Source organism: Gymnogyps californianus, chromosome 16 (assembly GCF_018139145.2).
Source record: "Gymnogyps californianus isolate 813 chromosome 16, ASM1813914v2, whole genome shotgun sequence".
Taxonomy (NCBI): Eukaryota; Metazoa; Chordata; class Aves; order Accipitriformes; family Cathartidae; genus Gymnogyps; species Gymnogyps californianus.
Window position 1 is genome coordinate 9,360,367 of NC_059486.1, and position 22,489 is coordinate 9,382,855.

The 22,489-nt window shown below is 40.7% G+C and overlaps 1 protein-coding gene across 2 annotated transcripts in view; it reads left to right on the forward strand.

The window, feature by feature from the left end:
• GALNT9 (polypeptide N-acetylgalactosaminyltransferase 9) overlaps positions 1-22,489 on the forward strand; it is a 157,966-nt gene that overhangs the window by 39,454 nt on the left and 96,023 nt on the right. For both annotated transcript variants that reach the window (XM_050906606.1, XM_050906607.1), the window contains 2 exons: positions 17,307-17,473; positions 19,589-19,763. In XM_050906606.1, coding sequence (XP_050762563.1) covers positions 17,307-17,473; positions 19,589-19,763 — 342 coding nt within the window. The remainder of the gene's footprint in view (positions 1-17,306; positions 17,474-19,588; positions 19,764-22,489) is intronic.

Sequence of the window (22,489 nt, forward strand, 5' to 3'; positions counted from 1 at the left end):
AATCTCCAAATTAAAACAGACCCTTAGGATTCTTCCCAGGTTAACCAGAGTGCAACGTAAAGGGTCCCTTCGCAAGGAATATTTGAACTGGAACAGATCCAGAGCTTTTCAGAAATCACAATTTCTGATGAGCAGAAAATGACAACTGAAAAAAAACACACCTAAAAATATTTTGTGTCAGTCTGAACATCATCTGTGAAATGATTATTTAAACAAAATGTTTAGACCAATGAAACATTCAGTTTCCCATGAAAATTTAGATTTAAAATAATGAATTTTCTATCACTAGCTTTTACCAATACTTTCAGATTAATGTCAGGTCACGGTAAAGTGAAACATCAGTTAAAATTAAGCATTTCCCTTTTTCAGCTGACTGTTTCACAATCACAGTACAGGCACAATATTTTGATTTCAATTAGGCTTATTTTTTAACAGGAAACTTTTTGACTTTTTTTTTTGCACCCACTCTCAATAAATCTAAAAAACCATGCTAAAATTCTGAAAAACCCATTTTGGCCACTCTGATTGCACGTATGACGTAAGTTGAAGCAGAGAGAAGGAAAAACAGAGACAGAAAATGGAGCAGACAGAATTACCTCTGGGCAACAGATTGGGATTGTTTATTGGAGGGAAATTGAGTAAGAGATGAAACTAACTGAAGTGTTTTAATTAGATCCCAAATCAATGTCCAGATGTGGATTTTGAACAGTGCAAAGGGGGCATGTGTGTACACGTGCTCTGGGACTTTATATAGATCTCAACCAGCTTTGCCAAGTTACACAGGCTGGACGTTTTCCTCAGGCTGTGAATCCCCTACAAATAGCACAGGCGCCTTTGCACACACATTATCCGTATGCACAACTGACGATACAGCTTCATAGAGACATACCCAAGTTTGAGCTGACTTTCCGTCTTGCCTAAGAGCAGAAGGAACTGGTGTGGACTGAGTAAATCCCTGTGCCGCTTCCTCTGCGGAGAGCTGGGCTCTGACCAGCTACTGCACAGTGTTTAGTGTTGTAATTCTGACTCAGTTCATTTGGGATATCAGTTGACAACCTAAATTTGCTCATACTGCTGCCTCTGGGCTGGTTGTGCTTATTTGTGTATCCCTGTGTATGCCAAAGGCTTATCACTGCATTTTGGGAAGCGTTTCCTATTTGGCTGTAAAGGGCTTAGACTGGAACTGTGTAAAGCCCTCAAAGGAGGGGAGAAATCACCTGCTCCTTTGGCTGGGAAAGGAAACTCCCTGTCAATCATAGGTACCGCCAGCCAGCCCCTGGCTTTACACCCAGTGCTCTTTATTTGTACTGTACCTCTGTAGTTGTCACTGAGACCGGTAGTCATGACTTGACCCTGTTTACGAAGGTGCTGTAGGTCTTCTCCCAACCTCTGCTGGAGCTCTGCTCATTTTGCATAAATAATGATCTATTAATTGGAATGTGGGCTCAAACCTTTGTCTCCAAAATCCCAGGTCTTTGAGTATTTAATTTGTTATACAATGTTAAATTGCTCCAATGAGAAGGCTAACTGAGGAACAGATTAACACTGTGACCATGTTTCCCAATAATAATAAAAAACTATTGAGAAACTTTCCAACCACTTTTTCAGGCCATCATCAGGAAGGTTCTCAGACTGCATTTGCTTGATCAACAGCAGTAGGGCATGACTATGAGGTAGGACCACGAGACTGCCCAGGTTGGACTACAGTAATACCCTGCCTTCTGCTTTGTTGTGCATAGGGGTTCGTGACCCCAAAGGGTTTGGGCAGACAGTACCGAAGTTTTTTGCAGGACATGGCTCCTAAGCAGAGACTCCCCCATGAGCCAGACTCCATGTTGTCTCCATAGTAGCAGTGCTGGACATGTGGCAATATCTCACAGTTATTTCTGATATTCGATAGAAGTTTTCTCTGGCTTTTCCCAATAGATATGTTATTGATTCCCTTTTGTTTAGTGCTAGCTAGGCTTTCCAATTAAGTAGTGACTTTAATTATACCACAAAGCATATAACATAGATCTTGATTATTAACACTGGCACATGGGATAATGAAAGCAGGACCAGCAAGGCTAAATTTAAAAGAATCATAAAAATGAACAACCTTTTCCAAAAACCCACCTTATGTTCAAATGCAGTAATTTTCCTGTTGTTACATTTTTGCAGTGTCTTTGTGTATATTAATTGTTGAAGACAAATTCTGCATGACTGTCAGCACTAATAAATGTAGATTTAGTGGAGGCTGAATTTGATTAACTGGAGAGCATGAAAAATAACTGATTGCAACATTGTTTTTAAATGCAGTGAGACTGGAAGCCATTCCCTGCAATTTGTCTGCACCAGAACGTACTCTTGAATACATGAATAGTTTACCTAAGGTGGATTGCATAACATTGACTAAAAATTAGACATCTAATTTAAGGTGATCAACTTGGCTGCCTTTATAGTCAATGGAGAAGACGACATGGTAGCATTGCTTAAGATGTACAGTGTGTAATGTCCTCTGGAGGTGTCTCCCTCAGGAACCTAGGACAGCCAGCTCAAATAGGATTTCAGGTGAATCCAATCCAAAATGTTAAATGCTCCAAGGCATACAGAAACAAGAGGGGATTTCTGTATTAGCAACACATGTTGAAGAATGACCTGCCAGCATGGGCAGCCTGGGTAAGGTCCCCACCCAGCAGCTGTGGAGGCAAAACTGTGGGTGCAGCACAGTTTTCAGCTGGGAGGAAAAGAAAAGATGATCAAAAAGCTGTTTTGCATCCCTCAATTTTTCTTACAGATCATGAGACTAAATGCGTCTCATGTGACCTGCACATTTACAGGTGCCTTAAACACGATTGCTTTTTTTTTAAAAAAGTATGCTTTAGAGACTGTAGTCATTTTCTGAACTTGAAAACAGAGAGCCACAGTATTTTCATAGCAGAAAGAGTATTTCTTCCTTAAGAAGAGCAATGGTGGGGTGCTGTCTTCAAATTGAGTATGCTATTCTTTCACAGGTAAATACATCTGTAATGCAGAAGCACTACTGAGATCCAGCCATGACTTGCAGCTGTCTGCAGCTGTGTGTTGGCATTTTAAAGTTTCTTTCATTTCTTTCCCCTGGGCCCATGGCTGATTGTTGCCCGCTATCACTTCCAGGGAGAAAAGGGTATTCCTGTAAATTTCTGAACTGTCATGTTATGTTACACTCCATGATACCACATTACAGGATAAAAAGAAGTAACAGAACAAGTCAGGCAATGAATTCAAGGTGGTATTTCTTTTCCTTTTATGTTTCCTTACATGTATCTCTGTCACGCTACACCTGATATCCTTATGGCTTTGAAGGAATTCTTCTTGTGGTTTGAGAAGACGTTCCCCTTTTCTTTCTTAAAATGTGCATGCAAATTTAGTTCTGCTGACAATGTGAGATATGTATTATCTCCAAATGCCTTCCTGGTGTAACCTTAAAAATTAGCTAGTTTTGGTTCCTATTTTATTTGGATAGGTTTCACAGTATAAGAAAGTCAAGGTTTCAGGTCAAATAACATTAAGATTTTTTAGTTGTTGTTGTTTGTGTCTTCGTGATAAAAACATGAATAGGCCAAAATGTCAGACAATTTACTCTTCTGTCCGAAATAAAACTGAACTGTGAACTCCAAGTTGATGCAGTGTTTCATTTTAATAGTGTCAGTTCTTGCTTGTTTTGCCCGTGTCTCCTGTTTTGAGTGAATTTAGTGCTAATAAAAGTGAGAGACTCTTAAAACTAGCCAGAGCCAGAAGCACCTGACAGTTACAGGCTAGCAAATGTAAGCTCCCTGTCTCAGTTAGCTTGATCTAGATGCTTTCCAAGGTTTTGTTTCTCTGAAACAGCACCTGCCAGTTAAGTTGTTTGATAGTTTTATGATGCTGAAGTATGGGACCACTATTTTCTGTTCCTCCAGCTTTCTGAAAAATTCTTGGCTTCTGTTGTATTGCTTCTAAACTTTCTGCTGTGGTCTCAAAAACAAACCATAGTCAAACCAGGTCACCTTGCCAGATGCAACTCCAAAGGAGGTCCAGGGACAGTTGCTTCCCATGCAGTCTGTGCACTCTTTTCCCTAAATTTCTACCAAACCAACTGGCTGTCTTAATAAGAAATCCTTGTGCAATTTTGGCCTGCATCCTTTTGGCCACAAGAAATCCTGCAGCAGCTGAATGTTCCCACCTGGAGACTTCTCTTGAAATATGGTGCAAGCCCTGAGGAGCGGGAGCTCCAGGCCTGTGCCTTGTTGCCTCCTTTGTAAAGCCAGCACCAGGCTGATGACTGTTGTCTATTTCTTGGCTGTCCAGGCACGTTTAAATAACCCTTGTGAAGCAGGCAGCATGCAATATGTGTTACTAAGCCTCAGAACTCCAAGGTGGTGACAAAACCACTCTCTGCATATAGCAGGAGGAGATAAGGGTGTCAAATGTGGTGTAAAATCAGATTCCTGATCTCTGTGGTTCTTGACGATTCTGTGCATTTAGAGGAATAGTCTTGTGAGCACTGGGGAAACTCAACTGGGAAATTTCATTTTTCACACAAAACTTGTGATGGAGCTTTTAACTAGCTGAAGTATTGTAAAGGCAGGGTCACTGGGGAAACGCACAGCATGCTCTGTTTCTAGTATTTTTTTTTTTCATTCAGTGTGCAAGTAAATCCTCTGTCTTAGACGACTAGCCTAAGTCTATAATTAATGAATATTTGAGGCAAAGTTACTCTTTGCAAAGAAACTTGGTATAGGCTGCAATTTCTTAAGTTAAGAATCCTCTGTACATTATTGTGACCACCTCTGGTGTATAGATTAGCATATACATGAAAATAACGCTTGGAAAATACTCTGAATCAGTGTTTCTTATCTCCTCTTCCTAGAAAGAAAGCTGGAAGGCCCTTGCTCAGCAGAAGGTTAACAGTAGTAACAGAAGAGGAGGCAACATTATTCTCTGTTTTCTGTAGAGAATTATGATACAGCTGATATATTGTCTAGGGATCACTTAAGCAATGACAAGAAGCCATTCAGTGGAGGAGAACAGCAGAGCTGGCTACCCAGCACAAATACACATCTCTCCTTATATGTCTGAATTAAACAGACAAAATGAGGACAATTGTCATGCAGACATCAGGCGAAATCCAAATCTCCTTGGTCTAAGAAGTGCACCTACAATTTTTGGTGGTGGTGGTGTGGCAGGATTTATCAGTGAGGCATTAGGCAGCTTTAAATTACAGGAGATTTCATCTCTGCGTGTTGCTTATGCACTAAGCTCCCTGTTTCTCAGCTTCTAGAAACAAAGCCCTCTGGAGTTGCATTTTACCTGTGTGAGATGCCTTCAGGTTGTCAAATAGTTCCTTAATTACTTTATTTTCTTCTTTGCTCCAAGGGATGAGTATATTATTTATTCTACGCTCCCAGACTTTTGTTAGTCTGCATTTATGTATTTTGTCTGCAGAATGACCTAGCATTGGGCTAGCCTCTAGGGTAGTATGAAACACACCTCTCTGGCAGCGACGGTAGTTCAGACTCGACTAATGGTAGAATATTAATAGCATCAATAATAATTAAAACAGTGCACTAAAATACCCGTGGGTGCTGTTGCTATGTTAGACTGTACCCCTAAAATTCCAGAGGAAAGGCATAAAATTTAGTTACTTCCATCCACAAAGTGAACAGTTGTCTCATTCAGCAACTGGAGTAAGCTTTCATCCCCTCTGGGGATGTTTCATTAGGACACAGTTCTCCCAGAGGGTCACGGTGCAGTTTACTTTAAATTCAGGATAAAAATGACACTGAAGCTTTGCTCCTGTATTTTCCACACTGCCTGAAAACAAATGCATGACCTACAGCTAGTTCATTGGCTTCTTGCCTTGGTGTTACTAACCCACGTGTACGCAAGAGACAGGGAATTTGTGTTCTGTTTGCTCATAGAGGAGCACTCAACTCCTTTGCCTGACAGATCTGGGAATCTCTGGAAGCAGTGGGGGGAAAGTTTCTCTAAGTACAGGTTTGAGCAAATAGTCTGGATGGAACAGGTTGAGTGTGTCTGTCTATAGATGCGGGATGAAGAAGGGCATGGCTGTGCACACAGCCTCAGTCTGCTGGGCAGACGGTTAATGGGAATAATTTGTTCCCCCAGTGCAGAGCACTCACTTCTAGGTTTCTTTCTGATGGCGAATTAATTTCAATCTGCAAACACTGAGGACATGACTTCAAAATGTCTATGGTCTACGGGCAAGTAGGAGAAAACATCAGACAACATAGAGTGAAAAAGGAAATCGGTTCTCAGCAGGCAGGTTTGGGCAGGACCAGTGCGTGACTGTTGAAGTGCAACAATGGCCATAGCTTCTCAGAGCCAGGAAGAGACTAGCCTGTGTCCTTGGCCTGCTCAAATTCACAATCATACTTAAGTACGTTGCCTGGTCTAGGATGTGTGCCTAATTTCTGTCAGCCTGAGTGAAGAGTAAGCATATGCTGACCTGTTTTTCTGAATTAGGATAAGAGCTCATAAATATAAAAAATCCCCATACATTGAAGTGTTTTGCTGCTATGAAGTGTGTGCCCTAGATATTAGCTTTGTGCTAGACAGTAAATGTGGCTGGATTTTTAAAAAATGTTTTTATTTCTAAATGTAACCAAAATTAAATTAAAATGCAACAGTTTTCTGAAGTGCCCAAAATAATTAGAAGGTAAGAAACTGTTGTTAACATTTAACTTCTAAATGCAGGAAATTGTTGAATACTGTGCTGTTCACCTCTAGCTAGCCTTTAATTTAAACAAAAGCTATAAAAGTGCAGTTAGGCTCCAGTCCAATGAAGCACTTAAATATGTTCCTAGTTTTAAGTGTATGCGTAACCCCAGTGAAGTTAAGACATGCTTAACTGCTTTACTTGAATAGGACATTTCATAAAGTAGTTATAATACACAGAGAACAATCCTGCAAGTATCACTGGGAAAGATGTAAAGAGGAGTAAAGTCCCATCTGCACTTCAGGATCTGACTGCTCTTAGGTTTTCACAAAGCTGTTTTTGCCCAGTGATTTATCCTGCAGGGTCCTGATCCAAAGTTCGTTGAGATCTTCGGATGCACTCCATCATCTGTTGTGAAAGAGGCTTAGTTTGTCAGGCAGTTTCCTACCCCTGTCTACTGAGGGAAATACATACGGCGTGTGCACCTTCATTTGTCCTCTCTGCTTGACTCAGAGGTGTGCCTTTTTATAAACACGCTGCTACTACCACCAGGCTCTCCGCTCAATCCCATATAAAGCATCTAAACATCATGAATTTAATACTCCCATTTTCAGTGCTAAATCAATGTTCTTTATGCATTTGTTCTTGGAACACTGCTCTATTTGAACCATAATTCTTCCCACATACCATAAACTTGGTCTGTTTTCACTCTGATAGAAATTGATCACTTAAAGCAAGAGGAAAAACCCTGTGACTACTGTTTAAACATTTCAAGGCCGTTGCTGGTTAGTCAAATCAGCTTCTGCATCACCTCAGCACACCAAGTGCTGTGATCACCAGGGAAGCATTACCTTTCTGGGCTACAGCCAGCCTTGCAACTGCTGGGACAAGGCAAAATTAAGAGCTTCTCACTACAGTTTTGGCAGGCAGTGAGGGGATGGATTTACTCAGTTTATGACTGACCTCCCATTTGGTTGTTTACTCCTCCAGCCGTCCTGTATTTGTACATAGGTAGAAAGAAACATTCTGCTGCATAACTGGATTTGACCAGAGATTAAAGCTGGTCTCCTGTGAAACACACTGGAGCCCATTAAAGAAAGGATTGTTTGCCAAACATTGTTGTATGTCCTCCCGAGACCATAAAAAACGTTGTTAGCTGAAGTAATAGTGGAAAATGATTGCATTCCTCTATCCTCCTCCGTACCACCATGCTGCAACGTGACAGCAAACCTGTAATGAAATCCGTGAAGAGCTCTGCAGCAGTTACCTTGAAAACTTTTTTATTGCCCTTCATTTCTAGATAATGCTGTGATACTCAGCCTCTGTCCGCACCAACAGCACCAGCTGAGGGATTGAGATAGTCAAAATTAAACAAAAGTACCTTGAATTTTTAATATTAAATACTTGCAGTAAATTTTTTAATAGTCAAGGATGACTTTCTATATTTACATATTATTATCTGAATAACAAATAGCTTCAAGGGTACAGCAAACTGTTCTGTGCAAATGGAAAATGGTGAGTTTACTCTTATACATTATTTATTGAAAATTATTCCTTTGATTTCACCCACTCCACTATTTTTCCCTTACATCTGGCATGGACTTGGAGTGCAACGGGAAAGACATTTCAGAGAAGGTGGTATCTTAAGATATGTAGTCCACTTTTGGATATCTGGGCTGTTACCTTCTCACTCCTTGCAGACATGCTGGGATTAATTCTTCCTTTGCCATAAAGATCTTTTTTTGGGATCTTGATGCATCACCTTGAGTGGAAGAGTACTTCTTAATGGGAAATCTGCTAAAAATCACTGTTGGAAATGCAGCTAAGTAGCTGACTTCACATTGCTAGCTGGAGAGTAATAACCCTTGGTGGCAGGAACAAGAAGTGGTGCCACAGGGTAGCAGCCAATTATGTGAATGCACCCTAGAAAACATTTTCTGGCTTCTTGAATGGCTTTTTGTGAACCTTCCCTATTTGAAATATGAGGTCTTAGTTTTGGCAAAGTGCTGAGATGAGAGTACGTTCTCTCTCTTCCACAGACAGCATAGTTCCCAGAATTAAGTTTCAAAAAGTGGCACAAAAGGTAGTGTTTTCTGAATATATTTTGCTGGTCAGAACTTCGAATCAAAGCACTGCTATTGTGAATTGGCAAAATGCCTTTAGTTTTGCCTTTATTTAGTCTCACTTCATTGGTTTCACTGATGTTTGTATTTCACTTAACTTCAAGTTCAGAGAGCTCTCCAATCTCAAAGCAGAATTTTGCAAGACCACCTTTATGTTTATTTTTTTTAAGACAACTCTTGTCTAGTTTTTACTTTTAAAGGATGCAAGCTAAGAGTCCAATTGGAACAGGGACCAGGTTCTCTCAGAAATCTTGAGAATCACTTGACATCTAAATAAGGCATTAGTGTTTAATCACCTAAAATTAGGCAGAGTACGTGTCACTTGGAATTTAGTTGGGCTCTTCCTTAAATTTAAGTGCAGCACCATTAAAAATAAAGTCACATGGGGGATACATTTTCTTTGGGGATTTTTGAAAAGCATTTGAAAGCAGATTTCAGCTTCTCCATTAATTTCCAATCAGCCTAATGCTTTGTGATGCAGCATGCATACAGCCACAGGCAGATCTGAATGGGCACACTAGGGGATAGAGTGGAAATTTCTTACAGATGGTATTTCAAAACATATTAGTGACTCAAGTTACCAAAAAAAGGCACATACTTTTTCCTACAGAAGGATCTGAGCATGAGCTTTTAGCCATTTTTCATGGTAATAAAGGGGCTTGTTTTAAAAGTGATTTGAACTAGTTTTAGCATTTTTATATGTATAAATCAATATGAGTATTAGACATGATAGCATGTTTCTGGTATTGTTTGCCTGAGGAAAGCCAGAAATAGCTCACTGAAATACAAGGCCTCTTATTTTATGTGTGTGGCAGCTACTTTTGAAGACTCTAATAATCTTCAATATAAGGGTTAATATTCTTTACAAGTGGGGCCATCTTCATGCTGCATATGTTAACTATGCATATATATTGAGTTATCAGTCAATGATTGACAGTTCTCAGGGCTTTCTACCGTAATTTGTCATAGAGAAGGGAGGAATTAAGCCAAATAGAGCAGCAAGTGTGTTAAAAAACAAAAGATGCAAACGTGTGTTCGTTTTTTTGTGCAGAGAAATTAATTCCAGTTGTACTGGCCTGGAATTTAAAAAAAAAGGAAAAAGGACAAAAATGAATGTCTGATTCTCAGGAAACACTTGTCCCATGTGTATTATTGCAACTTCATGGGAAGCTTTACCCTACCTGTGGAACTGCCTGTGTCCCAGCTTGAAAGGGCTCTCTCCTTCGTGGAAGTATTACAGGACAGAAATTCCTGTAAATTTGGTCTCTTTTGTAGGAAATAGGACAAGGAAGAGAGAGTTCTAAGGTATAAAAGACATTTATTTTAAAAAGGCTGCTGCTGTTCTTCATTCTGCAAATCCTACAGGCATGAAGTCCAATTGTTCAGCCTGGGAACGTGGGAAATTCCCAGGAGCAGATGTGTGCTGGTAAACTCATGGTGTATTGCAATCATTTGTTTCTGGTTGATATTAAAGGACGCTTTTCCTTGATACAGGATGTGTTTGAGATTAGCCCAGAAACGAGGATTTGGCCTGATTTCTTTCTGATGAATGTGGGTAATTTCTTTCTTAGACTTTTGGATGCAAAATAAGGAAAAATGTGTCAAGGAGGCATGTGAAAAAAGCTGCTGGGAATTCCCACAGTATGGAGTAGATTTAAGATCTCAGTTTATTATAATCCTGAAAATGACCATCAACATCACTGTGTACCAGAAAAGCTGGAGGATAGATTATTTTAGTTGACTTCCCCTGACTCCCCTTTAATATGAAGCACTGAAACACTGTGGGAGGAGGAACAGACACAGTTTGTACTCAGGAACAGTTGAGGAGTTGTCTTTATTTTAATGATTTTCTTCTTCAGGGATAACTGCTGCATGGAGTGTGGCCAAGGGAGCAACTGAAGTCAGGTAGAAGTTATTCAGGGAAGCTGACCATTTACAGACTGTAAAGTCCTGACAGAGGAGTGTTTTAAATAACACATACTATGAAGATGATCTCTCAAGCAATAGAAAGAGCAGTCGTTTCTTCGGCATTACATACAGTTCTTGCAAAACTGTCATTCAGTTTGTTCTTTCAAGAAGAATCAGGCAGTAGAGCTCAAAATTGACTTTCGTTGCTTTGGCAAATACTTTCTTTGCCGAGGACCCAAAAAATGGATGGATACAGGAAGTCAGTGTTAATGCTGAATGTCCAAATACTGACAGGAGTGTTATAGTACTTGCAGAGGTGGAGGGAAAACTATCCCAATTTCTTTAGCTGTCACTCAGGGGAGGAAATTCACCCACCAAATCCTTTGTTCGTCAGTGTTGATGGTATTTTGGAGCTGCCTAGACAAGCTTGCAGCACCAACAAGAATTGCACTGTATCTTGTATCTGCAGTTCCCCAAATAAATTCAGGAAAAAGGAGGTGGTGTTGATTTTTCTTCTATATGATCAATCAAAGTGGAGGGTGTTCCATAAAGCAACACAGACTGCGAAGAAATAGCCATGGTAAAAAGGCATCTTCTGGTATCACCATAGTTTCTAGGCTTTTTCTGAAAGCAACTGCTGCTTCTCTTTTTACCTTAGTTGTAAATACAATGGGCTGCTTCTCTCAAGTTATGTAGAGCATCAGTGTTCTGTACCACTGCTCCCTTCTTCAGAGTTGTATTTATATTACGTGATTCTTAGCGAATGCTGTCCTTGAGCTGCAAAACAGGAGGAGAAAGTAAGAGCAAGTCTTGAACTCAAAAATTTACTGGTTTGGGTTTTTTTTTTCCTTTTGGATAGGGCAGAAAAATCCATTCTTAATAGAAAGAGAATGTTATGGCATAATACAGTTAACACCTTCTATTGAGAAGGAGAATTAATTAGGGAGGAATTGGAGTCCTCTGCCTGACAGATTCATGATCCATGATCCATGAAGCTAATCAGTTTTGTAGCCTGTCATTGCTTTTGCCACGGACTGGTCAGCAGTTGAATCCCCTGCTGGGGAAGGAGATGTTTGCAGCTTGTCACATTTTCACTGTTGTGCCATTGCGGAACAAGAAGGTAATGCTAGTTTATTTCTGCATCTGAAAAGTTACTATTACATCTAGCACTAGCTGCAAAGCCTCAGTGGTTTTCTGGAGGAAGAAATCAGGCATTGAACTAGCCACTAAATTTAGTGATTTAGCTGTTGTAAATTGTCTGTGCCTGCGGAAGTCACAGCAGCATTTAGGTACTAAAAGGTAACCGTGTATGTAAGATTACTCTGAGCCTTTAGTTTTACTGGGTTCAAGACATACATTGACCTGATGATTAAAAGTAGTATTTGTTAGCATTAATGAGCAAGGATTCAATAATCTTTTTAATATTTATCTTTGTCCTTTCATTGATCATGTACCCAATGAAGTGCTGTTCCGCCTCTTTCCCCTGCTGTGGCTATAAAACACAAACACAAAGCATTCTGCAGCTTTCAAGGTATGGTGTATGTTGGGGTTGTTTTGTGCTAGAACTGCAGAGGAGGTTTCTTCATGCCCACCAATTTCATCAAGTTTGTGAGGGAGAGAAACCCACAGTCATCTCCATCCCAGTGGTTGATTGGAAAAACATATCTTGTATTAAATACTTTAAAGATTCATGAAGCAGCTTTAATTTTGTTTACATTTCTTCCTGAAGGGTAAAGCTGTCAGAAATCTCTAAATGCATTGCCTAATCCATTTCCAAACTCAGTATATTAAGGTCTGCAAGCAAAACTCATTTTTGGAGTTTAGCAAGTATGCAGACAGGAGAGAAGGCAGGAGAAAGAGTAGGAAAGATTTTTCTTTCCTTGGTAATGCACTGAACTACCTGCATGGCTGTAGTGTCAGCCCTTCACAAAAAATAGTACGACTCAAATAGACTGTAAGACCAGCTCTGATAAACAGAGGGCTTCACATGCTTCTGTCGGATCAGATACAAATAGAGTAAATACAGCTATCAAGGAATGCAGGTTCAGACAAAAGAAAATTTCCTTCCCTTTATTGCCTACAAGCTCACAGGGCTGCTATGAGCAGGCTCACGTGCAGCTGAGAAGCTTTTGTTTTCTCATTGTCCCAATTTCTAATCTATGACCTTTTTTGTGTTAGTACATGATTTTTTTTCCAAGATTCTGGTCTGCCAGCTGAAAAGCCTTTCCTGTTTTCTTATGCCTGCATAGACAGTGCTCACAATTGGGCTCAGGGGGCTGGCTGGGAAATGTTCGTTTAAGGAACTGGTTCAATGCAAGGGAAAGAATGAGTGAAAATCATCTCCAGAGTAGAGAAAAATGATCTGAGATCAAGCTGTCTGTCATGTACAAAGGAAATACCTCTGGGTTGCCAGCCAAGCTCTGCAGTAGCCAATACAGAGCAAGAACACTCAAAGACTCTTCCCAAGACAACAGCAGGATGGCTCTGGTTTGATGCTTGGCATGTTGTAAGAAGGTACCTGAAGGGCTGTTTCACATATCAGGTCTAATCCATCCTCAGCTGATCCACGGAAATGATTAGCCATGGCATCGTCAGTCTGTGCTTGGAATCACTAGTCCTAAATGCATCCAGTGTTGTGTTTCTCTACAGCATACCTATCTGCCCTGGAGAGAGGCACTGCTTCTCATGCAGACCTGAAGTCCTTTGCTGGTTGTACACTGTGAGACCTGATAACAGTTCATAATACTAATTTAGAATCACAGTAATAATAAATGTGAGCTATGCCTGGCCAGCTTAGACCATTGTTAGCTACCACAGAGGTCAAATGTATGCCCTAAGTTCTGTTAGACAGATGTTAATGAGGCCAAGATTTGGCTATCAATTACTATAATTGTCCTCCCTCACCCGGTTGCCACAGTTCATAATGTGATCAGACCTAGTGCAGAGAAGTGGAGATCATGGTGGTACCCAGCTGCCTTCCCTGGCAGAGTGCTGGGCGTAGTGCTGGTGCTGTGGGCTCCCCAAGCAGGGCAGCCAAGCCTCTGCTCCCTGAGAAGGGCTGCCTTAAACACCCAGGCACTTTACTGCGCAGTATCAGGGCTGCCAGAAGTGGGCAATTTCTTAATTTCTTACCGAAGTCCTTTTGGTGGTCAGGTTGAAGCATATAAGGGTGTGCCTTGCTAGGACACCTTCGTACAGTTTGATGTCTTCACCTTCTGGTTACTTTTCCTCTCAAAATAAATAATAAAAGTGACTAGTCTCGTGTTAAGCTCCTCTATCGTTAGCTCATAGATTTCTGGCCCAACGCTTTCCCACTGTTTCCAGACTGCGGCTCCAACCATTTTCTGAGAGGATGCCCTATGCCTTATTGAAAGTCAATAGGCTTGTTATAGGCTTACTTTTCCTGGCACTTCTCTGGAATGACCTCTCTCCTGCTGCCATGCACCAGGGCCAAAATCAAGGGCTGCAGCAAGGAGGACATCACATGTCCTGACACTCTGGCTTTCTCAACCTTGCATACAGGCACAGGTGACTGAATGTTCCATTGCAATGCACTCAGTCTGTTGTCAGCATCCTGCCAAGAGCGAAGCTGCAAAGGCATTGTAAGGTGACAGTGGGCATGGTTGTGCTTTGATGGTAGAGCATTCTTGCATGTGACTTGCTAATGTCACTCTTTGGCTCAGAGTGTCAGTTGCTGGTTAGAGTTTCTTGGAATGAAGGAAGTATTAACTGTAAATTGCTGTGGCTGGTATCTAATTACAGAATACATTGGGAAGCACTTGGGCGACAATCCAACAAAGCACTTACGCACCCACTGATTTTTAAGGAAAGGCCCCTTGACTGGGATTGCTTGGGCACTCAGACATCATCAGAAGAGTTTGTTAGTGGACCAGTACTTTCTCCTGACTACCTCAGCACATCCATCTCATTTGCTGAAGTGACGTAAGGAGTTGGGAGTTCAAGGTTGACTGGAAGTCTGCAGGAAATAAACTCCTAAATCACTGCTGTACTTTGAAAAGTCTACTCAGCTGGACAGCTTCTTTTGCTGTTCTTCATCCTTGCTGTAATAAATAAAATTATGACAGCTTTTAAACCAGTGCTAAATTCTGAGGTTTGCCTTTGCCCATCTAGATGTTTCTGTTGCAGTGGGGTTACCCAAGATATTCTGATGTATAATGGTTGGAGCGCTCTTTCCACATGCGGACATAATGCAGTTTTTCAGCTATGTCCTGCTAACAGCGAAAGGGGAGAACTGACAGAAGGAAGGTTGTAGTGAGAAGTGATGGGAATGACTTAACCCAGGTGGGATAACAAATTCAAACCAGCCTTTTATCTAAAGCAGTCGATGATGCCCCACAATGTAAGTAATCACTGAGAACCACGGCATGAAAAGTCTTGTGAACCAGTGAGACCATGGAGTCACACTTAGGATAATAATGCATCGATTTAATAGGATGAAGAACAAATAAATCAAAAGTGGAGGTTATGGTTTAGGTGTGCTGGTTTAAAGCTTGAATTAGAAGTACCGATTTTCTCAGAATGTAAGTGGGAGGATGGAGGAAACGTGCTGGAGATTAGTCCTACTCAACCTTTCAGTCTGGACAGGAACATGTGGCTGGGTGCCCAGGTGTTTCAATCCACTTGCCAATAAAACAAATACTTTTTACTCCAGAAAAGTTCAGCAAAATTTCTCGATCAGAAGATAAAGGAAGTCCAGCCTAATCCACTGAGGTCTTGTACTATTTCAGTGGTTCCCTGTCTTTTCCTAGGCAAAATACTTTGGTCCTTCCACACATGCCTCTCTGCTTCTGACGCTTGTGTTCATCCTACCTTTCCTTTGATTGCTTGACCCTCCACATTGCAAGTGCTGCTTTGACTGCCCTCTCTTTCTCACTGCACTTCCTCCTCCTTCTCCTCCTCTGCCACAGCCTCCTTGCTGTCTCCAGACTTCCACTACATGGTTTCTTTGCTTCCCTTCTTTCCTGCTAGCTCTGAGTGCTGATGCAGGACCCCACCAGGATGCATGGCCTGGAGTGGGCTCCCTCCTCTGCCTCGCTTCCACCAGCAATGCACCCACTTCTTGGGTACCAGTCGAATTTACTGAGATGCAATTTGCTATGTCCTGCTGATACAAGTGAGGCTCTGAAGCAAATTGCGGTCAGACCAAAGATGTCCCTCATCAGGGGAAATCTTGCAAGGTCCATGTTTCTAGCTGATAGCTCTTTCCTGTTAGTGAAGTATTCCTGATGGACTTCTTTGATACGTTGGTGTGGTCAAGAGGAAAATCACATTCAAAAAGGAGGCTGTGTCAGAGCATTCACACCTCCTGTGAATCTCTGTCCTTGTTCCAGGTTTATTTTTAGATTGTGTACGAATTCTGCTTAGCCAGAAGTTTTACACAGTGGTCCTCTGTACAGTACAGGCCACCAGCAAGCTGCTAGTAAGTAGCTATGGTAACACTGTTATCAATGACAAGTACTCAGGTCTCTGAGCAAATAGTGCTGGGATGAGTAGGAATTATGAATAATTGCACTTTGCTAGAATTCATAACTGATTTCCAGAGGTCACCCAACAGTCAAGCATTTGTCGCCCTCCCCATCCCCATGACTGCTGATGGGGGGGGAGGAGGGGAGTGATTGTTATGCCAAAGTAATGAGCAAAGAGGTCAGAAAGTTCGATAAGAGCAGGAAAAGTCATTTCCTGTGATACCATTAGCAGTATTTTAGAGAGCAGGTTCAGTAATTGCTATGGTAATTCTGAATGGCTTTTGACTGTGAGAACACATAGGTAATTTTTTAAAGTTAGCACCTTTGCTAGTGGGAGAGAATTCCACTAACATAAGGCAGTATGGTGTGCCCCAGAGGGGCATGGGCTGGGGGCTTGGGAAGCAGAAGCTCTGCTCTGTGCGGTGTGACTTCTCCAGGCCTCGTTTTTTCTTCTCAAAATGGTCTATGGTAACATATATACATCAGTGAGCAAGCACAAAAGGAAATTGTGAATCTCAGGATGTAGCTGCCTACCAAGGTGACATCTTAGATGGAGCAGATCTGTTTTGCAAATATTTCAGCAAGTGCATGCCTGTACAACAAACGTCATGCATTTGTTATTGCTGCACAAACTGCAAAATCAGAGAGGGTGGCAAGTGCTCTTTGTATGGGCAAATGCAAAATGCGCTTGAGTGTGTTCTGGTTTTAAAAGTATGAGATCTAATTATGAGTTAAGAGCAGACCTTCTGATGGTTCTCCTGGGAGCACAGACAGGCTATAGTATTGTGGGCCTTCTCCAGGTTGTTTTTGAGCAAAGTCAATTGATATTCCTTTGGTTTTCAAGAGATGCTTTTAACCTTCCAGAGAATGAGAGCCACTACAAGTCTGTGTGCGTGCAGATACACTTTGGTTTTCACTGAGTTGATGGGAAGTTTCCTCCTCCTAGCTATCTTGCTTCTTTTGAGCTTTTACCACATCTTTGTTCGGGGTTAGAAAGAACAAAGCCTGCAAGTCCCTATATGCTGGAGAGCAATGAGGAGAGGACACTCTTCAGTGTATTTTACCTCCCAGTGGCTGCTTGAGTTTTAATTCTTTCTTTCTTCTCTCCAGGTGCAAACAGATGACCTACCCAGATGACCTGCCCCAGATCTCTGTGGTCTTTATATTTGTAAACGAGGCGCTCTCTGTCATCCTGCGCTCTGTGCACAGCGTTGTGAATCACACCCCATCGCACTTGCTTAAGGAGATCATTCTGGTGGATGACAACAGTGACAATGGTGAACATACGTAACTTTTCCTCTAAGTACTGTATCCTGTGTGGTTAATGGACAGGAAATGTAAATCAAAGGGAGTATGGTCACTACTAGCTGAAATGCTTTTTTTTTTTAACGTTGGGATGAAACAGTATTGAGTCATTCTGCATTTAAACAGCCGGGGGAGGAAGGTCATACATGCAACCACTGATTTATGGCTAATAAGCTAGATCATAAGTTGGTGTAAATTAATGCACCTCTATTGAAGTCAGTAGAATTTACAAGAGTTTGTGTTTGTTGATGAGAGGATTGATTGAGCCACTTGCACAAAGCTCTGAGTAAATATTAACTATTTGTATAACAAATAAACATTATGTGGATAAACCCTGCTGATTTCATTGAAATCCTCACAGGATGAATGACATTTGTATAGGCAATCTTAATATAGAAATTATACTTTTCTCCAAATTTTCAGATCCAGAGGAATATAATCATTAATAGACTAAAAGTTTAAATTCTGCTTCCAAGGAAAAGTGGGGCTACAGATTCTCCTTAAAGATAGTTTCTAGTCTTTTACATGGCAGCACACTCTGCTTCTTCATGATTTAAACAGGTGTTGATAATATCAGATTTTGAGTCTGATTTTTTTTTTTTTTTTTTTTTTTTGAGGTAGGGAGTAAATTAGACTAAGAGAATGAAACCGAATGGGCACAAAGCACATGCAACTTTCAGGTCATCTGGTTCATTAATGTAAAAATGACACTTCTGTTACGCCAATCAAAACTCAAAATATTGGTGAGCATATAGGGTGCTGTTGATCAACATATTTCACAGGACGGCTGGGTTCGAAGACCTTTTAGGATACAGGTGACTAGCAGTGTTGTTGTGTTTTAAGTTGTTATACCTTAGACTTCTAGAACTGTTGCATCTTCTCAAATCATATTTGTTAAAATTAGGCTCAAGTTTAGCATTTCCTCCACAGATCAACAGCTTTAAATCTTTCAGTTTTAAGCTGCTGTTCCTCTTCAAGGTCCTCGAAGAGAAAGGAGGGTTGAGAGAACAAATCACTAAACCAAAAAGAAGTTCAAAAACCTGTAGATTTAAGAAACCTTTTGTCCAATTCTGCTTTCAGTTACGGCAGTGTAACCTATGGAGTAATTATGTGAAATTGCAAAGTGTTTGAGTCAATGTAATACAGAGGAGAATTGGACTCACTGTTTCTCAGTGAACTCTTATATGGCTTTTCTGTCATTCTTCTAGATAACTGGAGATTTATCAGGTCTTTGATTCCGATGATAATGATTCTACTGTGTAATATAGATCAGAAGAATGAGGCTTCTGATGTCCTGGAAGCTTCTACTAGTTTTCCTAATAAATATATTTGAGTAAAAGCCTCATTATGAATAAGTTGCAGTGTAAATGAATTACCAAACTAGATTGATGTAAAAAAATAGAGAGGCCATTTTGGTAATTTGCCTGTTTATAAACCTATTGAAATGAAGCTGAATAAAGGAGTGAATGAGTTCTGCTCTGTCTGTGGTTGAATGCCTGAAAATGAACAAAAGAGAAGTCTATTTGAAATCTTCAATACCCATTTAGTTCAACAGGGAAGAAGCCTGGTATTGAGGAGTCTTAATTATATTTGAGGGAAAACCCTTAAAATTAAGGGAAATTAATTGTGATCTGAATTAGGTCTTGACCCAAAATCCATTGAGGTTATTTTTCAAACTTAATGAATAGCATAAATCAGAAAAAAAATCACCGAACTCCCATGTTACACTGCTGTAAGGTCAGAATTGCTCCTCCAGAGGCCAGTTGTAACCTAATGCAAATCATCAGAGAATTAGAATAATAATTATTTAAAATATTTAAACAAACTACCTCTTCAAAACAATACTCAAATCCATCAGGCCATATTAAGCCTGTGCAAGTCTCTGATGTGTAGAGAGCTTCTCTGAGCGGATACCCCTGGAACTGGTCCATGCCACAACTGCGGTACTTGGTTTGTGTCTGTGAGACTGACTAAGGGTTTAGGAATATTTAAGGATTTCTTTCTGTTGCAGAATAAATCAAAGTAAAACATAACGTTGCAGGGCTTTTCTCATTCTGAATATTTGTGTGGGTTTTTTTGTCCTGCAGTTGAGCTAAAATTTAATCTGGACCAGTATGTCAATAAAAGATACCCAGGTCTGGTGAAAATAGTGCGCAATAACAAACGAGAAGGACTGATTCGAGCCAGAATCCAAGGCTGGAAAGCAGCAACCTCTCCTGTCGTCGGGTTCTTTGATGCTCATGTTGAGTTCAACATTGGCTGGTAAGTTGTTGGCTGTTCCCACAGGGAGAGCAGGACTGTTACACTGTGCCCTGTGTCTCAAAGGCTGTGAAAGAGATTTGCTCAGCAACAGGGGAGCTGAAAAACTATAAGGATGAGATGGCTGTAGGCTGTTGTTATCACATTAGCAATTACTTTTGAATAAAATTCTTGATTATTGCAACATTGCCGACATTCTTCTGCAATGGCCGCAGGATCCATTAAAAAGTTGTTGTGCCTGCTCTAGTACAGCTCAATGGAGAGAGGAGTAATTTAAACCACAAGGAATACAAAACCTCCAAAGCAGTCAAATGGGGAGACACCATTAAGGAGGCTCTGGGCTGCAGGCAGATGCATGCTTTCAGGTACTTTTTTTAATCTCCTTGTCATTTTCTATCATTTCTTCTTAGAAACCTGAACACCAATCTGATTTCCTCATAAATTTTCTTGCATTTACATTTGAGGGAAACATTGAATTATTTCCTGCATTTTTAATGGGGCTTGAAATTAGCACGCCTTTCCTCATCCCCTTTGTTTTGCAAGGGAGCAGTATTGACTGTGGGAAGCACAGTTTTGGGCTTAATGGGCCAGATCTGCAGTTGGACTAAATCTTTGTAGCACCACTTAGTGGCCTATATTGGGCATTACTGGAAGTCAGGACTGAAGGCACTGAGATGTACAGTCAGCTGAAAAAGGGCTGCTGGGACCTTCAGTATGTAAAATGTCTATTTTCCAAAGATAGTCTGGTATTTTATAATGATGATGCAGGGTTATGGTGGAGCTGATTATGCTCTGCAGTTCTGGGAGATATCCCCAAATTAAAACTAAAAATAGCTGTACTTACAACCAGAGAGAAACTTAATTGCAAAGGAGTGGAGTGTTTATTTTTATATGTTCGTGAATATCTTTATAAAATGGAAGATGCAATAAAATAAGTCTTGTAGTGCACCTGGTTTATGTTCACCCCATTTTTTTCCCCAGGACTATGAAAGACTATAATAGCAGTTGTAGCAATTTTCTAGAAGCTTAAGAGCTGGTTTTATTTATTTATTTATTTACATTTAAAGCAACTAGATCTTTCAAATCATTGCAAATGTTCATGTAGGGTAGTATCAGCTACTGGACAGAATCAGGGACTGGGGAGAGCATGCTCTGGGTGCCGTTCCCATTGCTTGTCCTGCCCAAGATGCATTTTTCTGAGCCTTGCATAGAATTTTGTTATCACTTCTATAAAGGACATTGAGATCTTACTGAAGTACCCAGAGAAGCTAGGCAATGGCGTCAGTAAGCAGGAAAGGGTTTTGTGGTTGCTTTTGGTTTTGTTTGGTTTTTTTTTTTAACCTTACTGCTTTGCATTAATGTCAGAAAGGGTTGAAATCAGCATAGCAAGAACCTAGACCACTCAGTAAATGAGAGTGTGTGTATATCCGAGATAAAAAGTGTTTGCGTTTACTGCATCCTCCCTGGTGTACTCTCCTTTCAACAAGTGCGCTTAAGTCTCGGTAATTCTGCTGAGCCAGTCTGTGCAGCTGCTTTGAGACCACTTGGCTTCTGGAGTAGCCGCAGAGGATGAATGAGAATAGCAAACGCGCACCAGAAGAATCACGTATCCCTTTGTTTCAGAGCCGCACGTGGCGGCTCAGAGTGTTCACTTGCGGTGCTTCTCCTGTTGTTCCCCTCAACCTTTGGGGCTGCTGACAGCCATCTCAAACCTTGTTCTACCTGTTTCCTCCTAGTTTTCATTCTGTCCACCTGTGCACATGCGGTTGCCTGTCATCTCAATTTTCATCTCATCCTCTTTTACTAGGAGGGATTGGAAGTCCTTCCATCTGGACTGCTTTATTTTTTCCCACCAGGTTAACATTACCTCTACTCCATAATCCTATAAACTTGGTAGTCATGCGGGAGTATCTTGTTAAAGTACTGCTGTTCTATTCTCCTACTAAGTCTCATCTTGCAGGAATATTTCTCCCCATTTTCAATGTATATTCATGTATTCAGAGGCCACACAGATTGCTCCCACTCAAAGCTGTCTATGGATTATTTGTGAGGCAATTAAAAAGAAGCCAATTCCTTTACCACAAAAAAGAGTATTAGCTTTCTGTTTGGTTTGTGTTCCATCTAAAAGTCAAGTACCTGCAATGCAATTTTAGTCTTCCAATCTATGGCTGCTTTACCTGCTTAATCAGTTGGCAGATTAATTCATAAAGAATCAGAGAAGGACTTCGCTTTCTCATGAAAAATGCAGGACTCTGACAACAAAAAAACTTTTCTTTAAACAATAGTCGCCCCATTTATGGGTGAGCTTTTGCCTTATATCACACTATAGCATTTTACAGGCTCTCACAGCATTACTCTCTAGGGACACTTCTTCTAAACTAAAATACAATCTGGTAGGATATAAAAAAAATACTCTACAACCTGGCATGTCAAATTAACTATTGAATTATTTATTTTGCTGTGCTTAATTGCTGCTTTTTTGCTTCTCAGGTATTGAAATGTATTAGCACAGAGCAGAGAGAGCAGAGATTTTCTACTGACCTGTTCCCCTTAAGGCTTTTGATAGTGTGAGCCCATACTGCCGCTGTGAGAGCAAAAGTGGAGAGGACTAGCTGAAAGGGAGGCCATTACTATTAATTATCAACTGGAATTTTAAATTAAAATTACATGATAATGTATGAGTACAGCTCGTGTAAAATTCTACCTGTCCTGCAGTAGAACCTTGTCTG